This window comes from Verticillium nonalfalfae, assembly GCF_003724135.2.
Source record: "Verticillium nonalfalfae strain VnAa140/NRRL 66861 chromosome Unknown scaffold_59, whole genome shotgun sequence".
Classification (NCBI taxonomy): domain Eukaryota; kingdom Fungi; phylum Ascomycota; class Sordariomycetes; order Glomerellales; family Plectosphaerellaceae; genus Verticillium; species Verticillium nonalfalfae.
Genome location: NW_021167284.1, coordinates 150,442 through 170,185, shown reverse-complemented (window position 1 = coordinate 170,185; position 19,744 = coordinate 150,442). Strand labels below are relative to the sequence as shown.

Below are 19,744 nucleotides of genomic sequence, written 5' to 3'. Positions count from 1 at the left end.
GACCTCCATAACGCCCGATGCCTACATCCCCGTCATCGCGGTCCCGATACGCACCCACATCCTACGGTTACGGCCACTACGCCCCGTCCCGACTCATCTCGAACCGTCCCGGCCCAAAAGACTGCGGATCATCTGCGGATCATAAAACGTCGGCGGCTCCTCCACCTCCTTCTGCGCCGTTCCGCAATCGATCTCAAAGCCCGCGTCCAGCAGCCTCGCAAACGTCCCCTTCCCCTCGTCCACGGCCCCGCCGCTGTCGCCGATCGCACCGCCGACATGACGACCACTCTCGCCAGAAAGCCAAAGCGCAGGACGGGCGCCGCGGACAGGGCGACGGCGGACTACGCCCAGGGCCAGCGGGCCCAGGGGTCGCGCGAGACCGCGAGGCGGGCGCACCAGCCTGGCACGCGGGCGAGGTCGGCGAGGAGGAGGGTCAGCATGAAGGGGATGTGGGCGCGGGCGCCGAAGAAGGAGTTTGTCGTGGCGTCGCGGCACGAGTAGAGCGTGCAGATGGTCAGGGTGCCGGGCATGACGGCTGCTGACGAGCCACGAGCGGGCCAGGTGAAGGAGCGGGCGCGGTAGCAAAGAGAGGGGCAAGTGAGAGAGCAAACCGATTTGGACCTCGTGTCACGGCAGCAGGGTAACGGTCTCGATCAAGCGTTCGGAGACGATGGTCGTACGAGGACCATGAAGCTGAGGGCAGCCATGTCGTTGGTTTATCATTCGACGCCCGCATCTAGACCCTGCAGTTTGTCACCGAGACCCCTTGTGACACATTGTGTGATGCTGTTTTCGTGAGAGGCTCCATGTGCTTGGCTGGATCCTAGGCCATGAGGATAGCATGGGTTCCTGCGCCGAAGGATCAAGCACAATCTGGCTGAGCGCCCCTGACCCGGATCACCATCTGGCGAGGACCTTCGGTTGGAAAGATATGGTTTGAGATCTCGAATTGTCGGTGCTCAGCCCAACGAGGCACCTTGGCAGCTTACTGTCATGTCCAATGGAACAAAGACACCAGCCAGCACTCATCTGCTGGACCTGTGGCTACGAGCATGAATTCGTGGCCCTTGGCCTTGGGCTCAAAGGAAGCTCTTCTGAGTTCTGGCAAGAATCCTGTACCTTGGCCTCGCTAACCCCAGTCATCATATACGCGTGTCTTGTAGAGAAGTCGAGTGCAGTCATCGTGACCATGATTCCATTAATACTATGAACCGAGACTCCCCCCTTCATTATTATGCGCGCAAGGGCGCAATGGTATCAACCAGAAGAGCCTTTCTCGTAATGTAACACACACCAAAAAATGAACATAGAAGTGCGGGAGGGCGTCCTCCTGCAGAAGTCTCTCGCCCGCCAAGCTCCCCTTCGGACGTCAACCACGTTTCCTTCCCCAAGGCCCAACGTTTACAGGCCAAACACGGCAGCCATGACACCCAAGCCAAGAAGGCCAACGGGGACGGTGCTCATGATGGCGGCAGCAGTAGGCACGGGAACGAGGCTCTCGCTTTCGGTCGGCTCGGGCACGACACCCGTGGGCGCCGGGACGCCGGGGACGCGGCTGGAAGTGCAATTGTCGCCATGTCCGGGCTTGGGGGGCTGCGGCAGAGATCCTCCAGCCTTGAGCTCAAAGTTGGCGCACGTGATGCGCGTGAGGTTGCTGCTGAAGTGAAGGACGAAGCTGCGGTTGCCGAAGAAGGAGCCCTGGCCCTCGATGAGAGACGAGTAAGGGTCGACGTAGGTGGCCTCGAAAGGGTCGTCGGATGACTCAACGAAGCCGTGCTTTCCGGCAAGATCACCAACCTCGCAGGTCTCAGGGGCCTCGGGGTTGCAGGGAATGGCCTGGCCGCGCTTGTAAGGGTCAAGATGAGCGCGAGTCGAGGTGCAGTTGCCGTCGGTGGCCGGAGAGTCGTGGATGTGGTAGGCAAAGGGGCCACCTTCCTTGGGCAGGTTCGAGAAAGTGACCTTGAATTCGACACCGACGCCGTCGGGAGCCGAGATGGCCGTGATGGAGCCCTTGACGTTGCCCTCAATGTCGACGCCGGCGAAGAAAGGGTCCTCGGGAAGGACGGCCTCGTAGACGACACCGGGCGGGTTGCCCTCAACGATGGGGGCGTCACCAAGCTCCTGCCATTGTGTCAGTAACGATGGTACCATATCCATAGCCCTGGGCCAAGGGAAACACATACACCAGTGACGGGTTCCTCCTGAGCGGCAACGCGACCGATGGCCGCGGCCATGATAATCGACAGAACCGACTGAGTACGCATCTTGTACGATGAGAAGTAAGACACGGGATGGGAGTGTGACAGTTGTTTTTAAGGTGACGACGATTCGGTCGTGGTAGTATGGAGATGAGGAGAGCACCAAACGATTGGGGGGGGGGGGGGGGGACGACTCGTAGATGTAGGTGGGCAAAGCTAGGAGAACAACCAAAGGGTGATCTTGTAAAACAGAGGATTGCTCCTTCCTAATGTACCAGTAGTGCCAATAAATGAAATCTCTCAGACCAGACCGGGGGGGGGGATCAAGGCGGAGTGGGATGCGCGGGAGTGATTGACGTTCGGTTGAGATGAGGAGGTGTATTCAAAGTGGAGTGGGGGGAAACATTTGTCGATCTTATACCGCAGGCAGAACGGGCCAAGCCACGACAAAGATGACGGGTGCTTTGTTCATCATGTGTGCCAGATGTAACCCGATGGAGCATTTGAGCGCGCCTTGAGCCTTGTACAAGCCGGAGTGCCGTGAAGGGGGCTTAAGCCTGTCTCGTCAAAGTGGCGGGCGAGAAGGACGAGGGGAGGAGGCCAAGGCTTCCTGGACCACAGACCACTGAGCCAAGGAGCGTGAAGGCACACGATCCCATATGCACGGTAACAGACTACTTTGTTAGTGGATGAGCCAAAAAAGAAGGAGGCTGAGCGTCAGCACGGCAGCCCGGCAGCAACAGAGGCAAAGTGAACCCCCATCACACTGCTCGGCGCGTACCACTTTGACATGTCGCCTCTGATTCGAGACATTTGCAAAGACATCTAAGCCTCTGGGCTACACATCTACACCCAGAGACCTCACCCTTCCGAATTCCCTTCACTTGTCCAAGTACATTTCCAAGACCAATAGAGTCTGGTAATTCCTGTGGTCCTGCAAAGGAGTGTAGCAATGCGGCTAGAGGGAGGCAGGCATCCATGCAACTGCCCATCCATCAGGAAGCCGCCCATGTGCCGTCAGACAAGAGGTCGCCTGGCTCCGTCCGAACTACCTAGCGGCAGACCAAGGGAGATCTAAGTTCGTGGGGAGTCCCCTGCGTCGGAGCCCCAGCCGTGTACACACTTGCGTCGCCTGCTGAGCGTGGCAATCGAAGCACCCTCACCTCAAAGACCTGAGCGACCGAGCGGGCAACCAAATTCGCCTGCATACGTGCACGGCGCACAGAAGCCAACCTGAAGCTACAACATGGGACAAACCAACCAAGCCAACCAAGGCGACGCCATCGCGACCAGTGGTTTCATTGGGCCCAACGCGGGGCATGCGTATGCTCTCACTGGGCTCTTGCTACCCTGTTTTGACGAGGTCGAACCTCCTGCAACTCGATCGGCCATGTCACGCCCATCGACAAACTGCCTGCCCACACCAGGGAACATGATAGGGAAGAAGAGACAGATCCGTCTCGCAGGGGCACGTCTTGACGACCGCCCTTTGGAAGGGGTGCAGGACGGTTGGGGGCCACAGGTCTCAGAAACTCGTTGTATGTCGTGGCACGTAGCAGCTTCAATCTGCAGATGCTGGGTTTCCGAGCCGCGTGCGTTGCAGACGAAACAAATAAATCCATATTTGCTGACGGGAGCCCAGCGACGAAGGAACCAAGCAGCTTCGGGGGAAGGATGATTGGTCGGGTGCGAGTGCCCAGGCCGCCATCCCCCCTGTCCATCTTGTGGTCGTCTTGGTTGGTTTGTTTGTTGGAGGAGTCCTGCAGTGTTGGAGGAGTCCTGCAGTCCTGCAGTCCTGCGCCTCCTCCTCCCCAACCCAACCTCTCTTGCCCCCCCTGCCGATGACGCCGCTGGCGGTTCGGCATGCAAGGGGCTCTTGGTTCCGGAGTGGCCAATGGTCGCCAGTGAGTGAGTGGCCTTGGAGCATTGAGGTCAACAGCACAGCGGGACGAAATGGCCGGGTTTTTGCAGCTCACGTTGGGTAGGCCTGTGACTAACATCGGATTGTGCTGCTGATGCCGTTGGCCGCTGTGCGACGCGATGATGCGTCTCGGAAGCTCTGCCATGGATGGGTCTCGGGGGCACAGGCCGCCGGCTGAAGAGAGGGACAACGGACACCGGACGATTGAGTTATTCGGCAGACCGGATGTGATGCATCTCAAGGTTTGCGGAGTCAGTCTCGCTCTGCGCTGAGCGCACGTTCCGCTCTCCGAACGAGTGCGTGGGTATGGAGCGTAGAGCCCGTTAGAACAGATGACGCGGAAATCGTCGGATAGCCGGTGTTCCAGTATCCGGTCAAGCACGTCAATGATGGTGCCAGCACGCCAGCACCACCTGTCAATATCTGTGCGGGTTAGTGGCAATAGAGCAAAGTCAGGGGCTGATGCTGGTGGTCAGAAGGATGAAGGAAGGAGATGATGATGGACACGGTGATGTTCGGTCTGGGCACATTTTCGCCATGTTTCAGTGCGCATCTTGTCCCGCCCTCATTGGATGCCCCAAAAAGTCAGCCCCATGCACGCCACCCAACATCAGCCGTCGGCCCCCAACAATGCACTGGGTTGCAGAGGAAGCTGCAACCACAGGGGGCAACCATTGCTCCTGCCATTGCCAGTCCACTCCCGTCGCGCCTGCTGCCGCCGATACCGCGTCTGGTCATGTTTGCCATCGTCAGAATGACAGCTACAATCATGTTCGAATGGGCACCTGCATTTAGCCTGCTACAGCATGCACATCCAACAACCCGCAATTTGAGGACGTCTTCATATCTACCTAGCTAGGTACCTACCAACCTAAGGTACCTAATGGTAAGGTGCCTTACGAGAGGCAGGCCAACACCTATTACTCTCGTCACCCAACTTCGAAATCACATCTCCCGACAGCCTCTCGGCACGCCTGCCGGGGCGTCGTGTGCCAGCGTCTCACGTTCTCGTCCGTGTGCCCCACGCGATTGTCAGTCTGTCCGGGGCGCTTGACGCCCGCCAGCTCACCTGAACCTCAACCTACAGATAAGGTTGTTGTTTCGCTGATCCCTCTTGGGCGTTTCACGATCGACCACGACGTCTGTGCCCGAATCGAGAGCAAGACTCGACAGCCATATACTACGACCACATGGCACCTCTGCTCTGCCCTACACCCCCTTCTGGCCTGCGGCCCGGCTGCGTCGGCCATGGTCCAACTCCGACAGTCTGGCGCCTCCGTTTCGTGAAGGACCCTTACCGGCGTCCCGGACGCGTCGCCCACGGCACGGCTGGGCCGGTGATCGCGCTGGGTAGGCCTCTCTGACGTGAACGGGCCGAGGACTCTCGGTAGGACTGCTGTGGCGCGACATCGGCTATCCATCGCGAGACATTGTTATTTGCTGTTGACGCTGCTTTCTCGCATTCTCGCACGGCAGAGCGGCTTCTGAGACCAAACGTCGAACAAACTGTGAACATGAGCTAGTTAGTACAGGTAGCTGTCCGCCCCGTACACGTCGAGCACTCGCACTACCTTCACGTCACCCCTCGAAAGTCGGTAACAAGGCACCGATTTATCCGGGGCCCATGACCCTGGATGCAGGACATCGCGGCAGTGTAGCCCGTTTTCAAAAGTTTGCCGGTTCTTGACGGAGTTGAATGTTGCCCAAGCGTTGGCTCGCAGGAGTACCAATCCCAGGCCCTGCTCGCCTTGCACCATCACCGGTATGAGTCCACCTTCGAATGCAGTTGTCGCTTTGATCGGGACGTTGATCGAAAACCCACTTTGGGGGTCATCCGTGTGGCGCCGGAACATAGTGTTGAATGGACCCCGGGTCTGGAGAAACATGCGATCATCAAGTCGAAGTAGGATCACCAGTAGAACCTGCGGATTCATGCCTGTGACGGACACGACTTCTGTAATCGACCGGCATGCTACCTCCCCACGGAGAAAACGATGCCAAGACCAGTATTCGACCCGGACGGCCTTGACTAATACAAGCATGAACGCCGCTAGACCCCAGCAGAAGACGCTGATGTTGAAAGGATCTACACCTTCTATCCTTTTGCCGATGCTGAATCCGAAGGCCAGCCCGCCGATCACGAGGGTAGCCGCAATACCCAAGAAGCTCCAGGCGTATTGCTTGTACGGTACAACGATGGAGTTTTCGTCAACAACCCAGGTGTTATACTCATCTTGGGCCATTTCAAAAATCTTTCTGCGCTTCTCGTTGCTCCAGTTTGACAGGTCGTCTACGGCCGAGGAATCGTCCTCAAATGTCTGCGATACCGCCAGACGCTCGCGGATTCGCGCCCTGCGGTTCCACTCCGATTGCATCAGCTGGTTGACGTCGACGTGTTTCAATAGCACATTTCGGTCGATCATGGTAATATGGTTGACCCGGGAGATATAGTTGCAGTCTTGTCTCATCCGAGGCTTCGATATGTTGACGCATATTTTATAGAGGCTTGGGGGGCGCAGGCGATGAGTATAATACGTCACAAAGTTATTATCAAGCCCTTTTGAGGAAATGCTGCACACGGTGACAAGCTGGTCCAGTCTGACAGTGAATGCGCCGGAAACCATCGAATACGGGATCAAGACAGCAACTATACTCTCCAAGGAAAACAGCTCCCTCCGACTGGACCCTTGAATACGTGAACAAGGCTCAATGTTCATGCTGCATTCTATAGTGACGGGGGAACGAGATCCCACCCTCGCGGGAGGGCGTGGCTGCTCTGCCGCCTCACTGCACTTTCGGTAGACCATAGCAGCAATGTGTCGCGTCAATCTGTCCAAGCCGGCATGACTCCCTGTTCCGATTTCGCCGTCGTAGCCTTTGAAAAGGACCATGACTTCTTTCGTAATGGAACAGTCGTACATTTCCAGTGTTTTTCTCAAATCAGTAGGGGAGCTGATCTGTAGCGAGTTGGGAAGATTCAGAGCAGCCTCCCTGAAGAGATGAACCACATGGCGTTGAAGACTGTCGATTTCGTACCCTAACCAATCCCAACAAGCCAAGGGTATGAGATCGCTGCAGAACTGAGCAATCGAGGATTTCTTCTGTAGCTCAGGGGGAGGGAGACGTAGGTGTCGGTTCATCTGCTTGAGTCTGGCTGTCAGCCTGGCCACCAGAGCAATTAGAATTGGCTTCATGCGGTAGTCGTCAGCGGGCTCTGGTAACACATCGACCAGGGTTGTCGTGAGGTAGTCGATCGCGTCGGTGAAGTACTCGTTGTAGGGTTCGCAACCTGGCGCAAAGGAAGCATCGTGGTGATGAATCTGGGCTTGCAAGCGCGCGAGGCGATTTTTCAATGTATTTCCCTCGCGTTTCTGATTCGTGGGCGGCTCGTCACCACTGTCCATCGCAGTGTCGTTGAAAAGGTCGGGACCCTCGGTATTCGTGCCCAAGCTGAGCTGACACAAGTCGACGAAGAGGAGGATATTTTCGCGCAGAACGCCGAAGAAGACCAGAGCGTTGGAACCCTCGCACTCTACCTTGCTCCGCCATTCGAGCCCTGGTGCACGACGCCGCCTGTACACGTTGTCGGGCGCTACGAGCCTGTTGACCTCGTCTAGCACTAGAACTTGTGCATCTCCATCACTGGCAGGTGCCTCTTGATCCTGCTGCGTAGGCGGTCCGTATTGTGAGGTCGTAGAACCAAGGCACACGGCTTTTGCCGACTCCAGTACTTGCTGCCACAGGACCCAGTCCGCGTCTGTACGTATTGATGGGCGAGGGGAGCCTGGACCATAGGCATCCTGGCATTGACCGTTTGAATCTTCACTATGGATGATAGGGTCTGCGCCCTTGAGAGCTGGCGGGTCATTGGCCGGCGCTGCCATGATGTTTTGCAGGTCGATGGTCGATGGCTCACGGGCTGCGAGCCTGGGGCCTGTGCAGAGCACATAGGCGACAAGTCTTTAGAATAGGAGCAGACACGGCCAGGCTGCGTTGACAACGCAAGTTGCAGCCTGGCGCCTTATATGGTCAACAGAACTCAGCTCGCAACATGCCAGCCTTGTTCAGACGCATCCTGCCGTCGGTCTTAGCTGCATGGTATGGATCAATGTGACGCGCTGGATAAGGAGAACAGTTCCAATCAGATGATGTGGTGAGGCCACCATGTTATGGTATCCTAGACATTGCAGCTGAGTGCGGCCGTGGCTGTGAGCCGACGTGCCTAGGTACACCTGAGGTACCTCCCTAGATACCATAAGGCATGGTAAGCAAGGTAGAGATCAGTACCACAGGAGGTCGGGCGCCAGAACCGGGCTGTGCCTTTCTCAAGCGCACCCCAAACTCCATGCAGCAGGCGAACGAAAAGGTCTGCGATGTTGCGCTGTCGAGGATGCCCCTCCGTCATGGCAGTCCAAGGAAGCTCTTCGCTACGTCGGATGCGTCTCGGATTCGGGACCATTTGTCCATTTGTAAATGCCAAGTCGTATTTCGCGGGGAAAGCGAGAGCGCGCACCGAGGTGGGTGGGTAAGATTACCAACCATCAGTGACCAGGTTGAAAAGGGGGCAGAGCAGGTAGGTCCCTTATTTGCGTTTAGATGTATTGAATGCTACAGAACGCATGTGCCCGCCGAAGCACGAATCGGGGGGTGCTACTGTGGGCGGAACACACGGCACTTTCCAGGGCGTTGATAGCGCTCATGAGCCCCCGCTCTTCACTTGCCTCAAGGGTCTTTGGCTACCTACCTACTGAAGGTTGTTCGTTCCTTCCCTTCCAGATGACACGGACGGGACATTCACGTCGTAATTTTAAACCTCGCTTCTCTTCCCTCCATTTTCCCTTTTCACCATTCATCCCACTCTTGGCTCTGCTGCTCAACATCCTCCTTGCTTCGTCTTCTCGATAGACCACTTTGAGCGATGGGCGCGGCAACTTGGGTCTCGTTGCTGCTGCTCCTGCAACCCTCCACCTCGAGAGCGGCAGGGGCAGGCTACGCGCCCTACGCCGACAACTCGCTGCTCTACGACTGGGGCGTGTATGGTGCCTATCCCCAGGTGCACTACGAGTCGCTCGGGGCGTCGTCGCCCTGGCCCAACGTCCTCCGTTCAGACCCCAAATGCGATGACGGCTTGCTCTTCATGGCGCCCCGCGGCCGGTCAGTGCAGACGCCGGGGCCCATGATCCTCGACCAGCAGGGAAACCTCGTGTGGATGAACACGGAATGGGGGCAGGCCATGGACGTCAAGGTGCAATCGTACCAAGGGGAAGACTACATTACCTTTTGGCATGGAACCGACAACGGCACCTTCGGCATGGGCTACTACTTGATGGTGAGATGCGAAATCCCATTCCCTCGTCCGAGCAGGAGGACATGAGGGGACCAGAAGAGTGAACAAAAGGTCTAATGCTCACCAGCTCGATTCCTCCTATGAGGTGTTCAAGAAAATTGTGCCGGTCGGTGACTTCACTGGCGACCTCCACGAGTTCCGCATCACAGACCACGGCACGGCTCTCATGACCATCTACGAGAAGAGACGTGGGGATCTTTCCGCCTACGACATTGCTGACGGCTGGCTCATTGACAGCCTCTTCCAAGAGGTCGACATCGCCACGGGTGAGCTGCTCTTCCAGTGGCGAGCTTCAGATCACTTCGCCGTCGCCGCGAGCCGCGCCCCCATCGGCAAGTTCGGCCGCAAGGAGCCCACGGCATTTGACTTTTTCCACATCAACAGCATCGACCAGGACGCCATGGGCAATTACCTAGTGTCGTCACGCTACATGTGTGCCGTTGTCTGTATCGATGCTAGGAACGGTCAGGTGCTATGGCAGCTTGGTGGAGCAGCCAACAATTTCACGGATCTCTCGGATGGCGCGGCCACCTCCTTCTCGTGGCAGCACCACGCCTCTTGGGTTGACGAAAGTACCATTTCCGTCTTCGATAACGGTGCTTACGATAGGCTCCGCACGAGTAAGCATAGCAGCGGTCTCGTCATCGCCCTCGACATCGCCAATCAGACGGCCGAGTTGAAGCAGAGTTACGTGTCACCCCAGAAGTTCTCTGTTGGTTCGCAGGGTTCCGTTCAGACACTGCGAAAGTCTGGCAATGTCCTCGTCGGCTGGGGTCACACGCCTGCCTTCACCGAGTTCTCGTCTGCAGGAAAAGCGCTATGCGACGTACACATCGGCGCCGTGCACCTAGCGCGACTCGGCTGGTGCAAGAACTATCGGACCTTCAAGTACCCCTGGGTTGGCAAGCCGAAGACGCGGCCGACTGTTGTCGTGAAGCCCAAGGAGGGGGCATTATATGTCAGCTGGAACGGTGCCACACAGGTCGATCAATGGCGACTCCAGAGCAGCACAGAACCGGGCGGAAAGCGCTTCGCTGATCACGAGGTGATTACGAAGGAGAGCTTCGAGACGAAATTCGAGATTCCCAAGGAAGCCGCGGAATATGTGCGCGTCGCTGCCATGGATCTTGACGGTACGGTCTTCGCAACGTCGATGCCCATATCGAGATATTTTGCGACGGAGATTCCTCTGATGAAGGCTCCTTCACGGGGATCGCCAATCTCCATATCATTTGTCGTCGAATTTTCCATCCTCGCCCTCCTCGCCATTGTGGGCACCTGGTACTTCAGATCTGTCGTACGGCAGCGTCTAACGCATGGCGTCGACTGGGTACAGAGACACCGCCGAGCCATGGCGTATGGAGAGGAGACCAAGTACGAGGCCCTACCTTTACAGGACCAGCGGTGATACATTGACATCGGCATAACTTCTTGTACATATTTAAGTCCACGGAACTTTCATTGAGACCTTGGAAGGACATTCATTTTTGCATCTTCGTCGGCAGCAAGGACGGACACTCACTATCTAGCATTTCTTCATCATCAACCTCAGCATAGACACTAGCGATCATTTTTAATTCATCATTTCGATATTCATACTTCTACTCCTCCTCACCCTCCAGGACTATCTCGTGCCCGGTCCCCTCGTACACCCACAGCGCCGAGACGGAACATAAGACAGCCACACCAGCGACCCCCCACCAGCCTATGATGACGTTTCCGGCATTGAGCCCCATGCCGTACAGCCACCCGGAAGCCACAGGCCCGACGGTCCGGAACCCTGCAGCAACGCTCTGCCCGAGCCCGTGAATAGTTCCGAGCACACTGGGGTGTGGACTGCCATTGTTTAGCAGCATGATGCCAGCCGGCATGGTGAACGTCCTCGCGAGGACCTGACACGCGGCAACGAGGGTGATGCCGACCCACATGACGAAGCCCCCCAGTGCGGCGGGTGACAGGACAGCGAGCATGGGCGCGAGAAGGTAGGCGACAGAGAAAAGCGGCAGAAAGTAGCGATAGGAGCGCAGAGTGCCGAGGCGGGCCTGCAAAGGTGGATAGAGAGCGAGCTGCAGGGGCAGGCCGAGAAGGCCAAGGAGAGACATGCCGAGGCCGACCTTGGGTGCGGAGAAGGCCAGGCCGCCGGCGAGTGGGGCTGATCCGGAGGCGGGGCGCGGCGTCGAGAGGAAGAGGGGCCAGAGGTTTGCGAAAGCGCCGAGCTGGAACTCGAAGAGGGCTGTCGTCAGCAGGATGAGGATGACGTTGCGGGTCCAGATACGGTGGAAGGGGAGCTTCTGCCTCGTCTTCTGGCGGCACTGCCGAGTTGGTTGGTTGGTAGCTGGCACCTCGGCGGTGTTCAGGACGATGCTGTCTTCTTCTCCCAGACCAAGATCGGAGGTCTCTACGCGCGAGTAACCTGAAGACGACGGAGCGCCGGACAGTCTACTTCTGATGCGGGCGGCGATGGCCAGGCCCAGGTCATACCCGTCTTTCCTCTCAGGAGACGTCTCCTCCAGACAGAAGAAGACGAGCCCCGAGACGAGGGTCAGGAAGACGGCATTCAAAAGACTGGGCAGAGCATAGGGGTATGCCTGGATCCATCGGAAGCCGAAGATGGCATCTCGACCGAAGAAGCGCGGCAAGGTAGTCGGCGCATCGGCGAGGAATCCTCCCATGGCTGACGGCGTCAGTTCGATGATGGCGTTCTCTGAAGAGGGGCCGCGAGACTTACGTGGGCCGATGACGTTGGCGACATTGAAACTCAGCGGCAGCAACAAGAATGCTCTCGACTGAAATCTTTTCTCCGCAACATTCTCAGCCACCATGGTTCGTCTGTTCACACGTCAGCCGCGCCCCGTCTTGAAGGAACCTGTTGTCGTTCCGTAACGCAAGATACTCACACGGCGCCAACGGTGCCATTGACGCCCCCGCCGACGATCCGCCAGAAAACGGCCCAGGCAAAGGTCTTCACAAAGGCATACCCGACGCACGAGAGAGCCGTCCCCATGAGGCCTGTCATGATGACAACCTTGCGGCCAGCCCATGGGGCATCGGAGGCCTTTCCCCACAACACTGCCGTCACGACCTGCGCGCCGGAGAAGCAGCCCTGCAAGACGCCCGCCTGCGCCGAGGCCGCCGCATCTGAGAGCCCGGCATCAAAAGACTTGAGCTGGAAGAAGATGTAGGCTTGCAGGGAGGCGACCTGGAGAAAGTCGACGGCGCGGCAGAGGAACAGGATGAACAGTTGAGACTTGCGAGGCAATGAGGCCCAGGTGGCGGGGGCCGGTGCGGGCGGAGTCTGCGCATTCATCACCGCCGGATAGCAACTTCAGTGAGAGGGGAGTGGCCCACGAGATGTCGACTGACGACGGAAGTTTTTTGTGTGTGAGACGGGCATTTTGAGGCAAGAGTCGTCCAAATGTCGGGATGAATCGGCCATGCCCGAATGAGTCAAAGTCGGGATGCGATGCGGGATTAGCTCGTCGGTCACGTCCTCTCCACCCCACATCCCGGCTCGGTCTCCCCCCTCTCCTGTCTCCTCCACACGCGTACGGGGACTGACGATCTACATCTCCAAACACCTGGCGCTGGAGTTCTATCGCCAAGGCGAGGAACCACTCAATTGCTCCGCTTAAAACTTGCTTGAACTCGTTCGCCAAGCTGCCAAGGTGTTGGGATCCATGGCCCCTGTGCATACGGCGGAGATGGTCTTTCTTTGCTCGAAGGGTCGGAAAGGGGGAGGGCATGCGAAAGTTGGAGGGAGTATCCAGATGGTTAGTTCAGGCCAGGACGAGGAAGGATAGGAGGCGGCAGTATTTTCTAGTGAGCTGTATTAATGGCGGCGATCCCCTTTTGTCACTTACTTTTACTTGATTGTTGATAGACTTTTTGGAACTATCTGGCTTCCTGACTCTGCATAGAATACAAGTTTACATGTTCTGTTTTGGCGAGACACCATGGCCTACGCTGCGAGATATCGGCCCAAGCCGGCGACCGACATTTTCACCAACGACACAGACATTGACCGAAGGACATGCTCCCGGACAGTACCCATGAAGGTCCTCCTCCTCGGCCTCGGCCGCACAGGAACAGCGTGTAAGGCTTGACACCATCCTGTTCCTATCTCATGCAATGCTTTATTTCTATGAACAGACAGCTAAAACACCAGAAAACCTCAGCCATGCGCGCAGCCATGCGCCAGCTCGGCTACGAAGACACCTACCACATGATGTCGTGCTCGATAGAGAACCCCCCCGACGCCCTCATGTGGCACGACGCCCTGCTGGCGAAATACCACGGCATCGGCAAGCCCTTCACCCGCGCCGACTGGGACCAGCTCCTCGGCCACTGCCAGGCCGTCTGCGACTGGCCGGCTGCGGCCTTTGCGCCCGAGCTCGTGGCCGCCTATCCCGAGGCCAAGGTGGTGCTGGCGACGCGCGACGACCCGGCGGCCTGGCACGCCTCGACGCTCAAGACGTTCTTCTGGCGCGCCCACGACCCCGCCCTCGCGGCGCTGGCGCGCCTCGACTGGGCCGCGTCCATGTACCAGCCCATGATCCGGCTCTTCTTCGCGACCTTTTTCGAGGACGCCTTTGCGGAGCGCGGGCGGCAGATATACGAGGACCACTGCGCCGCCGTGCGCCGCCTCGTGCCGCGCGAGAGGCTGCTCGAATACCGCGTCAGCGACGGCTGGGCGCCACTCTGCGCGTTCCTCGAGAGGCCGGTGCCCAAGAACATGCCGTTTCCCAACGTGAACGACAGCGCGCTCTTTGTGACGCGCTCGCGCCACCGGAACAGGATGCAGATGCTCAACGTCCTCGTACGGCACGCCGTCTGTCTGCTGGCGTTCGCGGTCACGTTGTACGGCGCCAGCACGCTTTTCCTCTTTCTTCTGCCCGCCGTGAGCCTTGGTGTCGGTGGGCGGAGAGTCGCGTGAGAGAACCTTGGTCGAAGGGGCAGGAGGGTGGGGAAGCCAAAAGGGAACGCTGCTTGCTTCGTGTCCGTGATCTCGGGCCCGGCTGGTGGAGACACATCCACCTCCGTGTGTGCTGGTCCAAAAGAGGAAAGTTGTTCGGACGATTTCTTTGCGGTGTCAGAGTTCTCCTTCTCCAGACCCATGGATCTTTTCGCCTCTTTACATAAACTCAAGATCGCTGTGGATACCAATCAGTCAGTTCAGTGCATTAGTGGACATTTCCCGTTCTGCCTCGTAGTTCGGGCCCCGCAGATGTTCATCCGCGAGATAAACCCCCAGGATGATCGAGACAGATAATTTGCACTGCCTCCTTTATCTTCGGTAAATCACATCACTCTGACATCACGTCTGTCCACTTCTCCGGATTGTCCATCTGGCCTGCGTCTGCTACTTCCATGTCTCGGCTATGCTCCTTGACCGAGGCCGAGGATTAGCTTGTATGGGCTGCAAGACCCAAGTTACTGTTGCCCCCCCCAAAGCAGCCAAGCACATCGATAACCGCCCTTGGCGGGTGGCTACATGAATTTGGTGAAAACCCTACATTAACGAGGCAGGTACGTTCGGTATCGCTCATAGTCTAGTTAGCTCGTTACAAAATAGTGACCGTATATTATGCGAAAGGATAAAAAGAAATATCCGTTTGTGCGACAGTCCAACTCCAACCGAGTGTGTTCTTCCTCCCCTTAAAGATCTGTAGGCTGCCACCGTATGTATGTCTGGCCAGTGATCTATGAACATGCTTAGGTAAAAGAGAAATCCTTGAATTCAGCTACTACAAGCCAGGTGGTGAAAAGGATGACTTGTCAGGCCAATTGCCCAGCTCGGCTGGATCGCCTCCAATGCGGACATACACACCCACTGCGGGAATGCCGCCGTCAAGAACGAAGAACTGGAACCAACCGGGTGGGCATATGCCCGCGTCAGGCGGTGCCGTGACGGTGCAAGTGAGGCCACTACAAGAGACGGATGGTAGAATGGTTCGTGTGCCCATCGAGTTGCCATGTGTTGATGAAACGCCGCCAAGAAGCGTAACAGAGATGGCACCGTTGACCGGGGCACTGCCAAGCGTGAACGTGATTGACTCATCATAGTCCCAGTCTCGGTTCGCGAGCGTGAAGGTTGGTCGGGGCTTGCCGCTGGTCAGGTACGGCGGGTTGAAGACTTCGACGCGATACTCCTGAGGGTTGACACCGTCCTGAGGGTCAGAGCCTGTGACCAGCACGCGACCGTCGAGAAGCGTGATAGACTCCGAGTGATACAAACGCGCAATTGTAGTGTTGGCTACGACCGTGATGCGTGCGCCAACACGCTTCTCTGGATCGTAGATGAGCGCATTCAGATTGGGGAACTCTGCGAGACCGAAGCCTGCCACGCCCTGCTGCGCACCGTTATTTATGAGATATGTTCCATCAGGCAGCGGCGCCATGCAAGACATGACACGGCGCGAGGGCATGCGTTCGATCACCCATTCAGGCTCTGGGGCTTCAGGGTAGATGGTTACACAATTGTCGATGGCCGTTGCCACGCCCTCTGTAGATCCACCGCATATGAGTATACCGAGGGGAGCTGTGTATGGTGCCTTTTGCGGAAGCAAGACGCCAGTACCCTCGAGAGGGTATGTGCGGCCACCCATAGGGTTGTTCACCGTGCCGGGAATTGTCGGCAGGATGGTCAGCGTTTCGAAAGTTGTCTTGTCCAGAATGCGAGCCTCGTTCCAGTAGGCCACAAATATGTTCTCGCTCGGCAAGACTGCACAGAAGGGATACAGGTTGTTCGGGTCGGTGCGTTCCAACCAGTCCATAAACAGCGGTGCCCGTCCCGTGTATGGCAGGACCTCAATGGTGGGAACGGCAGCGCCATTGGATCCCTCTTCGCCACCAATGACGAAAATGGAGCCGTTGGCCATGACCATAGTGGTTGGGTACCATCGACCGTCTTGAAGGGATAGTTGGTTTACATTCTCTTCCCAGTCGTTGGTGCCATTGACCCCTGGCGAACCGTCAGGTGTATAAAGGCGAACACCATAAGTCGAGTCGCCCGACCATCCACCGACTGTGAGTTGACGGCCGGCCTTGTCGGGAAGTATAAGACCAGACGAGCAGAAAATGTCCGTCTTGACGTTCATCTCACGCCATGCGGTGTTCCTGTTAGGCGTCAAGGAGAGGTCCAGCTCGTAGGCACCCGTAGAATTGGCCGGACCAGTTCCCCATTTCTCAAGGAATGTAACCTTCCCCGTGATAGACTCCATTGTCATGAGTGGGATGCAGACGCCTCCAATGAGGAGCTCGTACGAGCCAGCCCTGGCGACGTCCTGGGGGAAGGTCCATGCGTAAAGGGGAGTGCCAGTCCAGAAATAAGTTGACATCCGGTTGCCGCCACCGCAGATGGAAGAGTCATTGCCGGCGCAGAGTATATTGCATTCGGATTCGGGACGGAAGACGGTACCAATTGTATCAATGTTGGCCGGATCACCGCAATAGCACTCCTCGCCGTACTCGAGGCCAGCAGCCATGTATCCAAATTCGCCGCAACGATCGAGGCACTCGTTAGCGGTCATGGTGCCAGGGAAGAAGTTCTGCCAGAAGAAAGTCCGCGTCGTTCCGACAAAACTTTGAAGGCAGCCCTGGTATGTCCAGTCGCCGTTGAAGCCACTCAGCTGGGGCGAAGGAGGACCACGTACTCGAGGAGGGCCATCCGAGATGATGGTCATACGGTCACCTCCACCACACATCTGCGTGCTGTCACCCGCACATGGCGTGTTACACTGCGAGTCGCTGGAAGCCTTGACACCGTTGTTGATAATGGCATTACCGCAAAAGCACTGTTGATAATACTCAGCGCCAGCAACAGTGTAACCCAAATCAAAGCAGTTCTTGGCGCACTTCTGAAGGGTCAGAGCATTGTCGTCAGGGACCTGGTGGGTGAGGATGCGACCGCCAGCCCCATCGACCCAACAGCCTTGTTCGCTCCACCCGGATGGGTAGCCAGTCGCCACAGGACGGGCTGACGTCGAAGTTGAGGTTGAGACAGCGCTCGCAACCCCTGTATCGCTAGTAGCAGCACCTGAGGTTGCAGCTGATGAGGCTGGCGAACCCCCCTCGTCGAGCATGTAGACGGACAAGCGATTGCCGGCGCCGCAGTATTGTTGGGGACTACCAGAACACCTCATGCTGCAGTCCGATTCGGGGGCAGTCTGAGAGCCTGCTGCAAACGTATCACCACAGAAGCACTCCCTTCCATACTCCGTACCAAAGTATTTGTATCCCGTACAAAAGGTTTGGCACGTTTCAAGAGTCATCTGATCGTTCGCAAGCTCTTTGGCGCCGAGAGCACGGGCGCCGGTGGCCTCGGTACGGCAGCCAACCCAGGAATAAGGACCCACGGTTTCTGGGTGACTTGGCCCAGTGGGAGTGATCGTTGAGGTAGGAAGGACGGTCTCGATGACAGAAGCCGTACCTGTGGGCTCGGGCGTGGTCGTTACCGTTGACGACACATCTACGACCTCTTTGTAGTTGTAGAGATTGAGGCGATTGGGTCCACCGCAGTATTCGGTGGTGTTGCCGTTGCAAAGCATGTTGCAGCCGTCGACGGCAGGCGCACCTCCATTCTTGAGCGAGTTGTCACAATCTACTCCTGTTAGTCAATCCATCTACCCTCCGGCGAGGAGGAGAGCACCCACAGCATTCGCCTCCGTACTCAACACCGCCTAGTTTGTAGTTGCCTGTTCTGCAAGCCGCAAGGCACTTAGCAACTGTCATCTCAGACGCCGGAATACTACCGATCCCGTTAGAGAGGGTTCGCCCTCCTGCGCCATCACTGAAGTTGCAGTTAGCGGACAGGTTCATCATCTCGCGAACAATCTGCAATTTTGGCTTACGTATAGCAGCCTTCTGACACCCAGCCGCCAACTCCTGGATTAACACTTGGGCCATTGGCTTCTTCAGTGAAGAAAAGCGTCAATCGATTGGGACCACCGCATGGCTGGGTCGTATCGCCAGCACAGGGAGTGTTGCAGTCAAGCTCATTGGCAATGACTCCGCCGACCGCAATAGCATTTCCACAATCTGCATCATGGTCGTCAGCTAACATACTGACACAGAATTGGATTCTGAGTATCAACCTACAGCACTCCTGATACCATTCAGTGCCAGCGTAGGCGAAACCGCGCGAGGCGCAAAACGTCGCGCACACCTCATTCGTCATGTCGGCAGAAACACGCGACGCGCCAGTCAGAGACCGGTTTATGTCGCTTTAGAAGATCAGATCGAGCCCATGCGTGGGGAGTCTGGGGAAACGAACATAAAGCAGCCTTGGTACGTCCATCCTCCCGCTATCTCTGCAGGGGGATCCCGCTTGGCGAGATGTCCCGCCGCGGCATTAACCAAGGACGAAGAGGCCAGAAAGGCAGATGATAGCTGAACAGGCCTCATGTTGACTGATGTTTGCTAGGCGTCAGGGCCTCAGCATGGCGAAGAAGCCGCCTTATTATATGTAGCAAGTGCGGACTACTGGAGAGTGAAAGCTTGACTACCCTTGTGGATGCCGGGATAGACGCGAGGAGAGCTGGCGTTAAAGTTATGACTTGTAGAGCCAAAGAAGAAGAGAAGCCTTCAACAAGCCAGGTGGCAGACACCAATACGAGAGGTTGAGCTAGATGGATAACGGATCAAGCTCAAAAGCTGTGATCTGAGAGGAAACGTCCGACACAAGGTTGCTTGGCCGGGGGACGTGATCGCTATGTATCTAATAAAGGCTACAAAATATCCAGAGCTGGCGAGCCGCATACCTGGAGCAAAAGATAGAAAGGTCAGGGCGTGGGGTCCCTAGAGCTGATACGAGTGGTGGCAGCTCGATGCGTGAGAAGTTGGATGGATGGATGGCTAGCTGGTGGAGATTAGGGGAATGACATGCAGAAAGGCGGCCTGAGCCGGACGCAGACGTATCGGGCGAGGCCTCACACAGGGAGGAGCATGGCAATGTGGTGTTGCCATTGTGGTGTCGTTGCTGGCTCTGCTGAAAGAGGCACTAAGCAGAAGAGTCCATGCCTTGTCGATAGGTCAATATTGGCAGACTTGGCGAGGCCCATGCCGCTTCCACATGAAATTCTGTCCATCGCGGCCCAGAATGGCCGGGTCAGATGCCGTCCAATGCCGAGACTTCCTCTGCGCATTGGGCAAGGCGGTCTGATGCTATGGCTATGGGTGGTATGCAGGCGGTACCCGAGAGGAGGCTTGGACAGACAGGGAAATACGAGACGACGATTTAGACTACCTTGTTGGGAGCAGATAGAAGGGCTAATCGAGATG

General features: G+C 57.1%; 7 protein-coding genes across 7 annotated transcripts; 3 read left to right on the top strand and 4 right to left on the bottom strand.

Annotated features, from left to right (window-relative positions):
• Positions 1 to 276: 276 nt before the first annotated feature.
• On the top strand, positions 277 to 501 carry D7B24_007400 (uncharacterized protein; the record flags this gene model as incomplete). Its single annotated transcript, XM_028641510.1, has 1 exon — positions 277 to 501. The coding sequence occupies one exon, from the start codon at positions 277 to 279 to the stop codon at positions 499 to 501; it is 225 nt and encodes a 74-aa protein (XP_028494503.1).
• A 900-nt stretch (positions 502 to 1,401) lies between these two features.
• Positions 1,402 to 2,264, bottom strand: D7B24_007399 (uncharacterized protein; the record flags this gene model as incomplete). The annotated part of the gene is made up of 2 exons (XM_028641509.1): positions 1,402 to 2,121; positions 2,184 to 2,264. The coding sequence occupies 2 exons, from the start codon at positions 2,262 to 2,264 to the stop codon at positions 1,402 to 1,404; spliced, it is 801 nt and encodes a 266-aa protein (XP_028494502.1).
• A 3,378-nt stretch (positions 2,265 to 5,642) lies between these two features.
• D7B24_007398 (uncharacterized protein) lies at positions 5,643 to 8,003 on the bottom strand (the record flags this gene model as incomplete). Its single annotated transcript, XM_028641508.1, has 2 exons — positions 5,643 to 6,482; positions 7,290 to 8,003. 2 exons carry the CDS (start codon positions 8,001 to 8,003, stop codon positions 5,643 to 5,645), a joined length of 1,554 nt encoding a protein of 517 aa, XP_028494501.1.
• A 1,034-nt stretch (positions 8,004 to 9,037) lies between these two features.
• Positions 9,038 to 10,874, top strand: D7B24_007397 (uncharacterized protein; the record flags this gene model as incomplete). The annotated part of the gene is made up of 2 exons (XM_028641507.1): positions 9,038 to 9,448; positions 9,534 to 10,874. The coding sequence occupies 2 exons, from the start codon at positions 9,038 to 9,040 to the stop codon at positions 10,872 to 10,874; spliced, it is 1,752 nt and encodes a 583-aa protein (XP_028494500.1).
• Positions 10,875 to 11,067: 193 nt separating this feature from the next.
• D7B24_007396 (uncharacterized protein) lies at positions 11,068 to 12,773 on the bottom strand (the record flags this gene model as incomplete). Its single annotated transcript, XM_028641506.1, has 2 exons — positions 11,068 to 12,295; positions 12,364 to 12,773. The coding sequence occupies 2 exons, from the start codon at positions 12,771 to 12,773 to the stop codon at positions 11,068 to 11,070; spliced, it is 1,638 nt and encodes a 545-aa protein (XP_028494499.1).
• Positions 12,774 to 13,419: 646 nt separating this feature from the next.
• On the top strand, positions 13,420 to 14,399 carry D7B24_007395 (uncharacterized protein; the record flags this gene model as incomplete). Its single annotated transcript, XM_028641505.1, has 2 exons — positions 13,420 to 13,558; positions 13,642 to 14,399. 2 exons carry the CDS (start codon positions 13,420 to 13,422, stop codon positions 14,397 to 14,399), a joined length of 897 nt encoding a protein of 298 aa, XP_028494498.1.
• An 811-nt stretch (positions 14,400 to 15,210) lies between these two features.
• D7B24_007394 (uncharacterized protein) lies at positions 15,211 to 18,641 on the bottom strand (the record flags this gene model as incomplete). The annotated part of the gene is made up of 4 exons (XM_028641504.1): positions 15,211 to 18,065; positions 18,118 to 18,254; positions 18,316 to 18,502; positions 18,563 to 18,641. 4 exons carry the CDS (start codon positions 18,639 to 18,641, stop codon positions 15,211 to 15,213), a joined length of 3,258 nt encoding a protein of 1,085 aa, XP_028494497.1.
• Between the last annotated feature and the right edge of the window lie 1,103 nt (positions 18,642 to 19,744).